Raw genomic sequence first — 13,281 nt, forward strand, 5'->3', positions numbered from 1 at the left:
TCAGTTGCTTCCCTACAACTTTAACTCACAAACTTAGTTTAGGTATTTTACTCTGTTACCAACACTTTGAAAAAAAAAAAAAAAAAAGAAATCAACTAGTCCACATATCTATCTGCCTAACGTTCAGAACATTACTCTAATAGTTGTGGACATTAAGATACTGTTTAGATTTCCATTTAAAAATCAAACTTACCAGAACATAAGCTTTTTTAAAAACATTAAAAAAAATATTTAAACTAGAACTTTTATTAGAAGCATTAAGTAGTTTCATTACATACTGCACATGTAACACGGTGTCTTTGGTGTCTTTGAGAATCCTAGTGCAAAAGAAGTAAAAATTAAAACTTGGTGACACACTTGAAAAGGGTTTTCAACATAGTAGTGGGCTGCAGCACACTGATGGAGGCCCCCTATACTGTTTTCTCATTGTCTTATTATTTTGCACTATTTTTAAGTATAAATAACTGATTAATACTTTTGTATCCTAAATAAATTATTAGCTACTTATAGTCAGAGTATGTCTTTTGGATCCTATAATGGTGTTTTTCAAACCTGTTAGTACATCTTGAAATCAATTTTAGTGGGTCATAGTTGGCATTACTTTTTATATACACATATTTATACACACACATATATTTGTGTGTAGCATCAAGTAAGGGTAAATTCTGTTTATGAAACTTCTAGATTGCAGCAAAATATTTGAAAAGCCCTGTCCTGAAATAATTATGGAAGTATGTTAAAATTTCAATTAAATAGAGTTTGGCTGTCCAGGAAGAAACTTTGGCAACCTAGAATACAGCCCCCAAATCAGAAATTTAACTTAAAAATGTCATTTGAGTTACAAAAGCAAACTTCACTTACGATGAACACCTCAGTCTACCTCAGAATCCATTTAGTCTTATTTGAGAGAATTATTAAACCTAGCTGTTCCCTTTCCCAATCTACAACAAATTAGAAAGAGTATATTAGAACTAAGTGAAAAGAACTCTGTCTGTTAGTGACAGACACCAACAGTAATAGGAAAGAATAACCAGCAGTCTGGGAAGGTCAGAGCTGCTATAAAAGAACTCCTAAGATAAGTGTAGGTGCTTTGGATAGGAGCAGACCGATGCAGACACCTATTTGCCCCAAAGGGCATAATTCTGATACTGTAAGGGGCAGTGAGGAAGGCACTGAACTAGGATATCAGGAAAGCTGACTTTCACATTCATGCAAGACCAGCAGCATAATATGGGCCAAGTGGCTTAACCTCTCCCTCCATCCCAGTTTCCTAATCTGTAAAATGGAGTAGATGTACTAGACGTTCTTGAAGTCTCGTTCCCCTTCAACAGTGTTCTCATTTCAGTGAATTTACAGGTAAGGCTGGATTATGATCTAAATCATAAATACATCATTTTGAACAAACTGGGCAACTGACTTGTATACTTCTTTTAAGGAGTGAGTAAGAAATTAAAATTATTTTGTGGTATGTTTGCGTCTTAAAATACTACGTTTCTGAGTTTCTCTATTATCTGACTATTTCATGGTAACTATATGAATGTGCTTGAGAATATCTGTAGAATTTGGCTACTTATACTTGGCTTTATTTCTACAGGAATTGGAGGCCACTTTAGGACCATTTAAGGCATTTTCCCTTTTTGTTTTGGTTTTTGTTTTGCATTTTCCCTTTTTGAATTTCTTCACTTGTGTTTTATATTTTTCATTTTTTACATTTTCTAGATGGTTGTCCAAATGCAAACCTGGTCCTGGTTTCAACAGTAGCATTTTTTCTTTTCTTCAACGGAAAGTAGAGGATGGAGACCAGCGATATCAGTATTGCTCACTGATAATAAAAGGTGTCTCTCTCAAGCAGCAGCTTCAGTGGGACCCCAGCAGTCACCACTTGCAAGGGTTCATGGACTTCGGTCTTGGCAGACTTGACGCTGACGAAACGCCACTTGCCTCAGAAACTGTTTTGCTCATGGCAGTGGGTATTTCTGGTCCTTGGAGAACACCTCTTGGCTATTTTTTCATAAACAGGGCGTCTGGATATTTGCACGCTCAGTTGCTTCGCCTGACGATTGGCAAACTGAGTGACATCGGGATCACAGTTCTGGCTGTCACGTCTGATGCTACAGCTCACAGTGTTCAGATGGCAAAAGCGTTGGGGATACATATTGATGGAGACAACATGAAGTGTACCTTCCAGCATCCTTCATCTTCTAGTCAACAGATTGCCTACTTCTTTGATTCTTGCCACTTGCTTAGATTAATAAGGAATGCATTTCAGAATTTTCAGAGTGTCCACTTTCTTAACGGCACAGCACACTGGCAGCACCTTGTGGAGTTAGTAGCACTAGAGGAACAGGAATTACCGAATCTGGAGAGAATCCCAAGAAAACTTGCAAATTTGAAAAACCACATACTGAAATTGAATTGTGCTGCCCAGCTCTTCAGTGAGAGCGTGGCGGGCGCACTGGAATGTTTGCTGTCTCTAGGTCTGCCTCCTTTTCAGAACTGTACTGGGACCATCCATTTCTTACGCTTAATTAACAATTTGTTTGACATTTTTAATAGTAGGAACTATTATGGAAAGGGATTTAGAGGACCTCTCTTGCCTGAAACTTTTAATAAAATTAACCATGTGTTAATTGAAGCCAAGACTATTTTTGTTACATTAGCTGACACTAGCAATAATCAAATAATTAAAGGTAAGCGAAAATTGGGATTCCTGGGATTTTTGCTTAATGCTGAGAGTTTAAAATGGCTCTACCAAAATTATGTTTCCCCCAAAATCATGCCTTTTCCATATCTTCTGACTTACAAATTCAGTCAAGATCATCTGGAATTATTCCTAAAGTTGCTGAGACAGGTATCAGTAACCGTTTCTAACCTTACCTGCATGGCATTCCAGAAAGCTTACCATAATGTGGAGACCAGATACAGATTACAAGATGAAGTTTTTCTAAGTGAAGTAAGCATCCTTGACATTTCAATTGCTCGAAGGACAGACTTGGCCCTTTGGACAGTTCAGCGTCAGTACGGTGTCAGCATTGTAAAGACTCTTTTTGACAAAGAGGATATTTGCTGCGACTGGTCTGACTGTTTGCTAAGTGAGGCATTACTAGACCTGTCAGATCATAGGCGAAATCTAACCTGTTGTGCTAGTTACATTGCAGATAAATTATCAACTCTTTTAACATGTGAGGACTGCATCAGTGCACTCTATACATCGGATCTCAAAACCTCTAAAATTGGATCACTGTTATGTGTTAAAAAGGAGAATGGTGTGCATTTCCCTTCAGAAAGTTTATGCCGAGTCGTAAATATTTGTGAGCGAGTTGTAAGAACCCATTCAAGAATGGCAGTGTATGAATTATTACCTCCTCAACAGAGGGAATTTTATCTTCAACAGAAAATATTACATGAGCTTTCTGGGCATATTTATCTTTTTGTAGATTTAAATGAGCATCTCTTTGATGGAGAAGTATGTGCCATCAATCACTTTGTAAAGTTACTAAAGGATATAATAATCTGTTTCTTAAAGATGAGAGCTAATGATCTAGCTCAGCCCCCTTTAAAACACAATTCAGAAAAGACTGAAATGAAAACTTTGTCAAGGAAACACTGGTCATCTTTACCAAATTATAAATGTTCAAGTTTTGCTAATAGCAGTAAATTCAGGCATTTGCTAAGTAACCATTCAAATGAAGGGCCTAAAATAAATTAAAAATTTTTATTAGAAATAAGTAGTCAACATTTATTTTAATGTTCAACTTACCATATTTTACAAATTGACCATTCTGCACAGTGGACAAGTTTGCAGTTCTGATTTACTGGAATATCTATTATGCACATTATCACATCTGCTTGGACTTCGGTAAGACTTGCAGCGTTTCAGTTACCCAAAATGTAGAAAGCAGTAAGTCAGTAGGAACAGACCAGCCAACGGGTGCTGTCTTTGAATTTACTACTATATGACTGAGTAATTTGACAGGACATACTTTAAAAATGAGAGAATGACAACGAGGAGCCACCAAAACATTGAGTCCTTTTATAAAAACTACCTAAAAGAGCATTTGTTCACAGCTCTTAAGAATATTAACAGGATACCTATCAAACCTTGAACATAATCCTTAGTTACACATGAAAATCAGGATACGATTTGAAAATTAGACTGAATTAAACATCAAACACCACAAAAATCCACTTGCTGGGGTACCCTGAAATGGAAATAATTATGCTTTATCAGGCAGAAGGTAAACACGTGAGCCATGAGGTGGTTTTGTGCTGCAACTGAGCTGGGGAATGTTGGGGACTTCATAGGTGATACCATTTTCACAATCCATTGTCCCTGGACTTCAAGGTACCACTTTTGAATGATAGAATGGATACTTTCTTGACTCCTATTGGAGGAACCCAGTGCTCATCAGAGAATGAGAAGACTTTACTTCAACTTCTGAAGTCCACTTGTGTTTGCAGGGAGGCTAAAATAATGAAACATACTTTGAATGTTGAATAATGGCATTTCGTAACATGTGATTAATACAATTGGAAAAAATGATCAGTTGAGACAATGAGTATGAAAAAGTTTGTCTTAATTACATAATGAATTTTTTCAGAAATTTAGCAGAAGCTTAAATAATCGGAAGATGGAGACTAATACCGAGGACAATTTTCTTCGTTCTCTCACACCCAGATTTGAAAAGATAAATAGAAAACCATGTAGGTATATGAACTTTCACAAATTGGAGTATTTTAATGGATAAAAGAATTAACAGCATGTTATTCACCTGTGTATGTAAAAATCTACTTACTGTTACTGCGTGAATGTTCATAAAGTATAGTTAAGATGGAAACTTAGAGTTGTAAAAGATTAATGATAGCTAAAAGTTGAGTTTTATTAATTGAAATTCTTCTTAAATAGGATATTTTGATGTATTTTTGCTTGTTCTACCTCAAAGGCTTAAGTTTTGAAGTGTAACCAGAGCTGTACTCTTCTACATTTTATATAAGGGATATTGCTGAGAAGTTTAAATAGTGTGGTTTTAGTTTTGTTTGCAACAGAATGAGTTCAGATGCACCAGGATAAATCTTAAAGGAAGCCTGTTCATAAATCACCACCTTTGACTTACTGCTTATATAAATCCAAGTTTTATACTTGATCTTTACTTAAACCTAGATTCATATCTGTAGTGTCTTAAGTTCTTTGCTGTTACATTTGACTAATGTACTATATATTCTATAATTTGTTAAAATAGTGTTTTGCATTATTTAAGTGCTGGATAAATTGGACAAACATTGAAGAAAAGAATCTTCCCATCACTGCCATTAGCACAGTTAATTGCTCTTGTCCTAATGAAAGTATTCCAAGTCTGATGTGAGATTTATTTGATATGATGATATGACAGTGAAATTTTTAAAATAAATTATTTGTTCATATTTAATTAGGGTGATTTAGTTTACAACTTCTACCCAGCACCCTTGTTCTTTATTTCCTCTGGAGAAAACAAACATTTCTTTCAGAAATTTATCCTTCCTACTTTCAGCAAATAGTGCTGGAATAGCCAGATGTGCACATGCAAAGGTATTAACTCGAAATGGAACAAAGACTTCAATGTAAGAGGTAAAACTGTAGAACTCAGAATAAAAGAGAGTAAATCTTTGAAACTTGGATTAGGCAATAGTTTCTTAGATATGACACCAAGAGCATAAGGCACACAAAATAAATTGCATTTCATCAAAATTAAAAACTTGTGCTTCTACCATCGTGGAAGTGAAACAGCCTGTAGAAAATTTTTGCAAATCATGTATCTGATAAAGGCCTTGTATCCAGAATATATAGAGAACTCCTATAACTCAATAACAAAGGAAAATAATCCAGTTTTTAAAATGGATTAAAAAATTATGAACAGACATTGTTCAAAGGAAATATACAAATGGCCTATAAATACATGAATATGTACTCAACATCATTAGCCGTCTGGGAAATGCAAATCAAAACCACGAGATACGCTTCACACCCACCAGGATGGCTATAATAAAAAAAGACATAATAAGTGTTGGCAAGAATGTGAAGCTGGAACCCTCATACAGTGTTGGTGGGAATGCACATACTTTGGAAAACAGCGTGGCAGTCCTTCAAAAGGTTAAACATAGAATTACCATATGACTCAGCAATTCTCTTGAAAGGGCATATACCCAAATGAAATGTGCACAGATTTCATAGCAGCATTATAATAGCTAAAAAGTGAAAAAGCCTAAATGTCTAGCTGATAAGTGGATAAATAATAAATGTTGAATCCATACAGTGGGTCACATGGGAAGTGTGTTTTACTTTATAACAAACTGCCCTAAGTGGTTTTTTTTGCAAAGTGATGCACCATGTTGTACCTCAACCAGGAATGTAGGAAAAGTTCCAGTTCCTCTGCTTCCTTCCGAGTACTTGGTATTGTCAGGGTTTTGTTTTGAATTAGCCATTCTAATGTGTAAGTGTACAGTTACATTCTAAGTGTACAGTGATATTTTATTGTGGCTTTCATTTCCAATTTTTCTAATGACTAATGATGCTGAACATCTTTTCATAGGCTTATTTGCTGTTCACATAATCTTAGGTGAAATGTCTGTTCAAGTCTTTTGCCTGTATTTTGGAAGGTTGGTTGGTTTCTTATTGAATGTTGTATATTCTATCCAGAGAAGTACATTATCAGATGTGCTTTGCAAATATTTTCTCCCAGTCTGTGGCTTTTATTTTACTGAGGTATCATTGATGTACAGTATTATATGTTAAAAGTGTACAACATTCAGTTTTTAAAGATAATGTAGCTTTTACTTTTTTAGTGTTTTGAATAGCAGACATTAATTTTGATAAGTCCAATATACTAATTTTCTTTCTGTAGGGCTTACTTCTTACTTTAATGTCTAAGAAATCTTTGTATAACGCAAGATCACAGAGATTTTTCCTATGTTTTCTTGTCGATATTTTGCAGTTTTAGGTTTTGCATTTAGGTTATGATCCATTTTTGGTTAATTTTGGTGTGTACTGTAAGTTCATATTTTTTTACATATGGGTATCCTAGCACCATTTGTTAAAAGGACTATTGTTTTCCGGTGAATTACCTATGAACCCTTGCCAAAAACTGATCACATATATATGAATCTATTTCTGGGCTCTGTTTCCTTGACCTGTGGGTCTTTCACCAATACTGCACTATCTTGACTAGCCTTATATAAGACTTGAAGTCAGGAAGGAGTCCTCAACTTTATTCTTTTTTCAAGAATGTTTGACTATTCTAGTTGCACCTTTCCATATAAGCTTTACAATCAGCTTGATTTTACAACCCCCTGCTGAGACTTTGACTGGAGTTAACGTTGAATCTAGAGATTTGAGGAGAAATGACATCTCAATATTGAATGTTCCAATCCATGAACATGATGTGTGTATATATACGTATTTTTTCTTAAGGTTGTCTTTGATTTTCTAATCAGTGTTTTCTGCATTTCACATACAGATCTTGTATGTACTTTTGTTACATTTCATGTTTTGTGCTACTATAAATGATAATTTTAGAATTTTAGTTTCTAAATGTTCATTGCTACTGTGTAGAAATACACTTTTGCATACTTTGTAAAACTCACTCACTAGTCTTAGTACCTTTTTATCTAGCTCCTTTGACTTTACTATATAGGAAATCACATCATCCACAAATAGATATTGTCATATTTATTCATTTCTCATCTGTGGCCTTTTTAATAAAAAGACCTTATTGTACAGTGCCCTTAAATACAATGTTCAGGAGGAGTGTTGTGTTCCCAATCTTAGGGAAACATTCATTCTTCACCATTCATATGAGGTTAGCTGTAGGCTCTTTTGGTTGTGGATCCCTTCTATTCCTAGTTTGCTGAAGTTTTTTGTTTTTGTTTTTTTTTTAATCATAAGTGGTGTGTTGCATTTCATCAGATGATTTTTCCACACCTTTTTTTGGAAAAAAATTGAGATAATTTACATACCACAGTATTTGCCCTTTTAAAGCATACAATCTAGTAGGTATATTCAAAAGGTTATTTTCTGCAGTTTTTGCAATGATCACATGGTTTTTCTTTTGTATGCCAATACATTGAACTACATTGATTTTTTTTTTTTTTTAATGTTGAGTGAACCTTTATTTCTGAGATAAACCCAACCTGGTCATGATGTATTCTTTTTATTTATTGTCAGATTTCACTTACTAGTATAATTATAAATTATAGTTATGTTAAAGTCTGTGGCTGTATAAAATAAACGTTACCCTGAAGATACTTAAACTTTCTTACTGCTTTTGAGTAAACTAAAAATGACTTATATGCTCTCATTAAACTAAAAAATTTTTTAATTAAAGCCTTTATATCTTACAATTTATAAAATCATTTGGACCATAAAAAGCTCACATTTAGTCCATAGATAATGACAAAATGTGCATTAAAGAAGTCCAAACAAGGAAAAAAAACAGTTCTAAGTCATATTTTAATAGTAAAGGCTTTCTAGCTGACTGGCTTCCCTCTCCTTTGGGTTGCTGCTACAGAATTCCTATATAAAATACTTAAGGGATGCAATATGACCACAGGTAGGGCTGGAGGTTCTGTTTTGAAAGCTGTATTTACATAACACGGATTCATTTCTTAGTTATTTGTGTTATAAAACAATAAAAATAGAAAACTTTTCTAATGGCGTTTTTATTCACATTTTACATAAGACTGAGAAAATGTCAGTTGTCCAGATCAAAGAATGGGGAAGCTAAAGCAGTCTCCCCCAAAGTCACTGCTCCACTTATTTTATTACCTGTAACATGTTTCTGTTTCCCATATAATCCAGAGATAAGACCTACAGGTTGCTTTTAGTTCTTGAGAGAAAAGGAATTTAAAGAAAGGTGTTCACCATAAAAATACCAAACATTAAAAGAAAGAGTAGACTGAGTTTCTGCCTTTAAAAGAAACAGTAGAAAAAAGAGAAGACATATTCTCATTTCAAAGCAATTTATGTTAATAACTGGGCAGAATGATACAGCTTTTTTAGTTGTGTGCTTTCAGAAGTAATGTCAAATTTACTTAAAATCAGGTATTATTTAAAAGTTTCTTGCATATTAAATGGTTAAAAGTAGTGTTACTAAAGAAAAAATGCAGAATCTTTTTTTACAGAATAGTATAAATGTTTATTTTTTGATTTACTCTGCTGTCCTGTTTTTACAATATAGAAAAGTGTATTCTTTGAATAGCTCTAGTAAATATAAATTTAATCTTTCTACTTTGGGATGTAAATAGAGCTAAAAAATAATAAACCCAACCCTCCCCAAATAGTCTTTTAAAATTGTTGAATTAATGTGGATATTAATCTTGTTCAGCAATTTGACGCAAATGCCTAAATACAAAAAGTTGTTTAGTAAGTACTACACAGGAAGAAAAAGGCTTAATACTTTAGATAGCTTCTTGAAAATCAGAAAAACTAGTAGCATTTGATTGATTGCACCTTCAAATTTTTACAAGCAAAACATTCTCAAGCAATGCCATCATACATAACTACAATTGTAATCCAAATTTCACAAACATTTTCTGCACACTGTATATAAATACACATCACAAAGGTGCAATTAGAATTAAACACAGAATATGTACAAAATGAACAAAGTTCAGATTTAGACCAAAAAGGTGTGGTAATTTTTTTGAAAAATAACTTGATTAGATATTATTTTATCCTCTTACACTAATTTACATTTATACAAATTTTAATTAAACATACTAGGTTGAGGTGCTAAGAATGTCTGCACTATCTACATTTAAAGTTACTGCACTATAATTGTATAAATCCAAATTTCAAAAGGAAGATAATGAATAACGGAATCTTCTTTTGGATTACTTAATTTCTATTGCCTATATCTTGCATGTTCATATGAACATATATACACACTTAATACATACAACTATAGATTCCTTGTAGGAAATGTAATAATCATTTACTAATAATTACTGAGGATTAAGGTAACCAACAAAATGCCTGAATTCCAACATGGTTTTTTCTCATCATAAAATCCAGAGTCCTATTATAAACAGGCTCTTAAATTCATAAAGCTTTTGAACTCTGAATTACCAAAAATGATTTAGATTATTTTAGTAATTGTATGAAAACACTCATACCTTCAGCTTACCAAACCACTGGCTAAAAATAATGCCATATTAAGCTTCCCTTATAAAAAGAAATCCCACTACAATTTTGAAAGCTTTGTTAGGACCATTTGAGTAAATCAAGTAAAAGATAATATATTGTTTTGAAACCTCTTAGTTCAAAAGCCTATAAAGAGAACTGTTTGTATAGATCAAAAATCCTTCCCTAAATTCATCTGAGCTTCAATATTCTTTATTTATCCATCCAAGCCAAAATTTACACCTGATAATTATGTGAGGTTCTACTTTATCACTACATAATAAAGATATGTTTACTTCTATTCATATGCGCCTTTCATTTTAATAGTACCCAGTAATCACTTTGACAATTTATTATTTCAAATACATACCACCTCCTCAAAAGAAAATGGAAACATCCCAGAGCATTTCCTAGTCACTCCTTATTATGGAAACAAATTGCCCGTCCTTTGAGAATTATTTACTGTCCCTTAACACTTCACTTGTTTTTTTAAAAAAAATTTTTTTTATTTTAAAAGTGTGCCTAAAGATTACTTCCTCTTCCGACAATTCCCAAAGTGGCAACAGGATATTACTCCAGAATCCGCCCTCTAAAAAGTTGATTTTTCTTAAAAAGATAGTGCATTTGTAAACACAAAATGTCACTTGAATATTTTTTGTAAGAATCTGTTTATGTAGACATTCTATCTGCTGATTTTCTAGATCTAGTACTAAATAATGACTGGGTAATGCCAATGCTTCTCTATCTGCTGATTTTCTAGATCTAGTACTAAATAATGACTGGGTAATGCCAATGCTTCTTTGGCTTTTTCTACTGGAACAAAGTCATACAACGCCATACACTATAAATTATAGCAATTTATAATTGTTCTTTATCAATAGAATCAGAAGGAAAGGACATCTAGTTCTTAAGAAACCCAAGCAAATTAATAATCTATATAATACAATAAAGAAAAAATTCAATTTAGAAGGGGCATAAGCAGATTTAACTTAAGATTTCAAATGTACTAATTTCCTTATTTAAAATTTCTTCTCTTTCAATATTATAATTTCAGGTCTCAGAGGGACTGAATTAACAATACAACAGTTGTTAAACTATCTTCCAGAAAATCAAGTGTCCCTGCACCTTCAATTTTCCGTACATTTCCATTCACCATTCTTTGTGCAAGAGTTAGCAGTTCATGGCACAAGGGTCACTTTTTGCTTTTCCCGCAGAGTTGATGACGCTCATCAAACATCGTCCGAATTCCTCAAGTATCATCCGTTCAGCTGCTGCCTTTGATTTTCCCTTCTTGTCTGCCTGCTCTGCCTGGGCAAGGAGGCAGTTACACGTGGCTTCAGCTACTTCCTTAGTTACAAATGTAAACGGCAATCTGAAATGATTTTTGAGAAAGGAGAGATGGTGTGAATAACAACAACAGTGCTGACACCCTTTCTCCTGGGGATTTGTCGACATTTTCATGATTCACCAAGCACAGTGAACGTCACAGTTTTTGCAACAAACGCAAGCACATCCTAAAGAGCTTTTAAAAAGTAACATCTGGTTTTATTATTGAGTATATTTTTAAAATACAGTATTTCATATAAAATACGTATCTTACTATCTAGACAAGGTTATCTGGTAACTGAAAGATGTAATTCTGCATGTTGACTGGATTTTTCCTCCCAATGCATGAATGTAAACTCTACAAGTGTAATTTTTGTTTCATTTACTGTTGTTTCTTCACTGCCTAGAATAGTTCCCAACACACAGAGACACTTCATGAGTATCTGCTGAATGAATGAATAATACTGGGCATTGAAAGCACCATCTCCTGAACACAGAAAATAACGCACTCTCCCATAGTCCCATATAGTGTTTGTAAAAAACAAAAAAGCACACCAGACTTGTGCATTATTTCATGATAACAAACAAAACAAAACAATGGGGTCACCAAATGCTGTTCTATATGTGGAATTTCATTCATAAAGACCTGAACTATTGAGTACTTAACAGAGCAATACATCCTGAGGCTTGCTATAAGTAGCTAAGTCTTAAATTCTATGAGAGAGAAAATCAGGGTCCCTAATCTAACCACTAACTCCACAACCTGTAAGAGCAGTCACTGATAGAAACTGCAAAACAAAACAAGTCTGAAATTAAGGTCCACTATGTCAAGACAGGGTAAGGATCTGGGCTGCTACAGTTTTATAGCAATCTTTAAAATACAAAAAGGACTTTAAATTAGAAAATATTATAAAATTAAAATATTACAATAAGGTATTAAAACATAATTAAGTAATACAGTATAATAATAGTACATGTTATATTTGGAAACTACGGGAAAGTAAAAAAAAATTCAAATTTTTGCCACTCAAAAACTTGTTAGCATGCCGGTAGAACTTTTTTTATACATTTTTTTAACTTAGTTTTGACCATAACGTATCATTTTGTGCTCTTTCACACTTCATAATATCAAACATTTTCCCAAGTTGAAAAATTAATTGTAAATATTTTAGTTTAGCAGTATCTTTAATCTCCACAAGGAGATGAGTTCATATTCTGAAGGTTTATTGAAAGCAGGAGACCAGGAAGGACCCCATCATACCCCTCATTAAGATGTCTGCCCGCTTCCACTTCATTCAGTCAAGAACCTTTTGCTGATTATATTCCAGTTGTAAGAGTTCTTTAGAACTAATGTCTGAAATATTTTGTACAAAAGCCTTACTTTTATAGGTTTTATAAGTTGTAGCTTATTTCAACTTAGGCATTTTAAATAAAATACCATTTGTAAGGCTCACTCCACTTGATAATTCCTCAAATTAACCTCTAACAAACTAATACAAATCCAAGTCAGGAAACTATGTTGCACTGGCCCTTTGGTTTACGCCTCACAGCCACGTGGTAAGGGTGATTTGAAGAATAAGAAAACCCGAGGTGAGGCTGAGAGGTGAGGTGCTTGTCAAAGTCGCAGACTATTACAGAACACAGGCCGTGTCTGAACTCAGGCCGGCCTGACCGTAAAGCCCCAGCCTCCTGCTCCGGAGCTCGGCAATCCAGGGAAGTACGGAGCTACAGCAGCGCGGCGTGTAGGAGGTGCTCCAAGAGGGTCGAGCAAGCGCCACAAGGCACAGAAAAGGCAAGAGAAG

At 34.0% G+C, this 13,281-nt stretch overlaps 2 protein-coding genes across 13 annotated transcripts in view; one reads left to right on the top strand and one right to left on the bottom strand.

The window, feature by feature from the left end:
* The window catches only part of THAP9 (THAP domain containing 9), a 22,366-nt gene extending 13,543 nt beyond the window's left edge, over positions 1-8,823 (top strand). For 4 of the 6 annotated variants that reach the window (XM_010983843.3, XM_064485854.1, XM_064485850.1 and 1 more), the window contains one exon: positions 1,720-8,821. In XM_010983843.3, coding sequence (XP_010982145.1) covers positions 1,720-3,709 — 1,990 coding nt within the window. In that variant the 3' untranslated portion in view covers positions 3,710-8,821. Of the gene's footprint in view, positions 1-1,719 lie in introns of all 6 variants that reach the window. The other 2 variants (XM_031432969.2, XM_031432974.2) reach the window with 1 other exon arrangement.
* A 2,167-nt stretch (positions 8,824-10,990) lies between these two features.
* The window catches only part of LIN54 (lin-54 DREAM MuvB core complex component), a 60,858-nt gene continuing 58,567 nt past the window's right edge, over positions 10,991-13,281 (bottom strand). For all 7 annotated transcript variants that reach the window (XM_031433008.2, XM_031433022.2, XM_010983596.3 and 4 more), the window contains exon 13: positions 10,991-11,525. In XM_031433008.2, the coding sequence (XP_031288868.1) occupies positions 11,324-11,525 (202 nt within the window). In that variant the 3' untranslated portion in view covers positions 10,991-11,323. The remainder of the gene's footprint in view (positions 11,526-13,281) is intronic.

This window comes from Camelus dromedarius, chromosome 1, assembly GCF_036321535.1.
Source record: "Camelus dromedarius isolate mCamDro1 chromosome 1, mCamDro1.pat, whole genome shotgun sequence".
NCBI classification, from domain to species: domain Eukaryota; kingdom Metazoa; phylum Chordata; class Mammalia; order Artiodactyla; family Camelidae; genus Camelus; species Camelus dromedarius.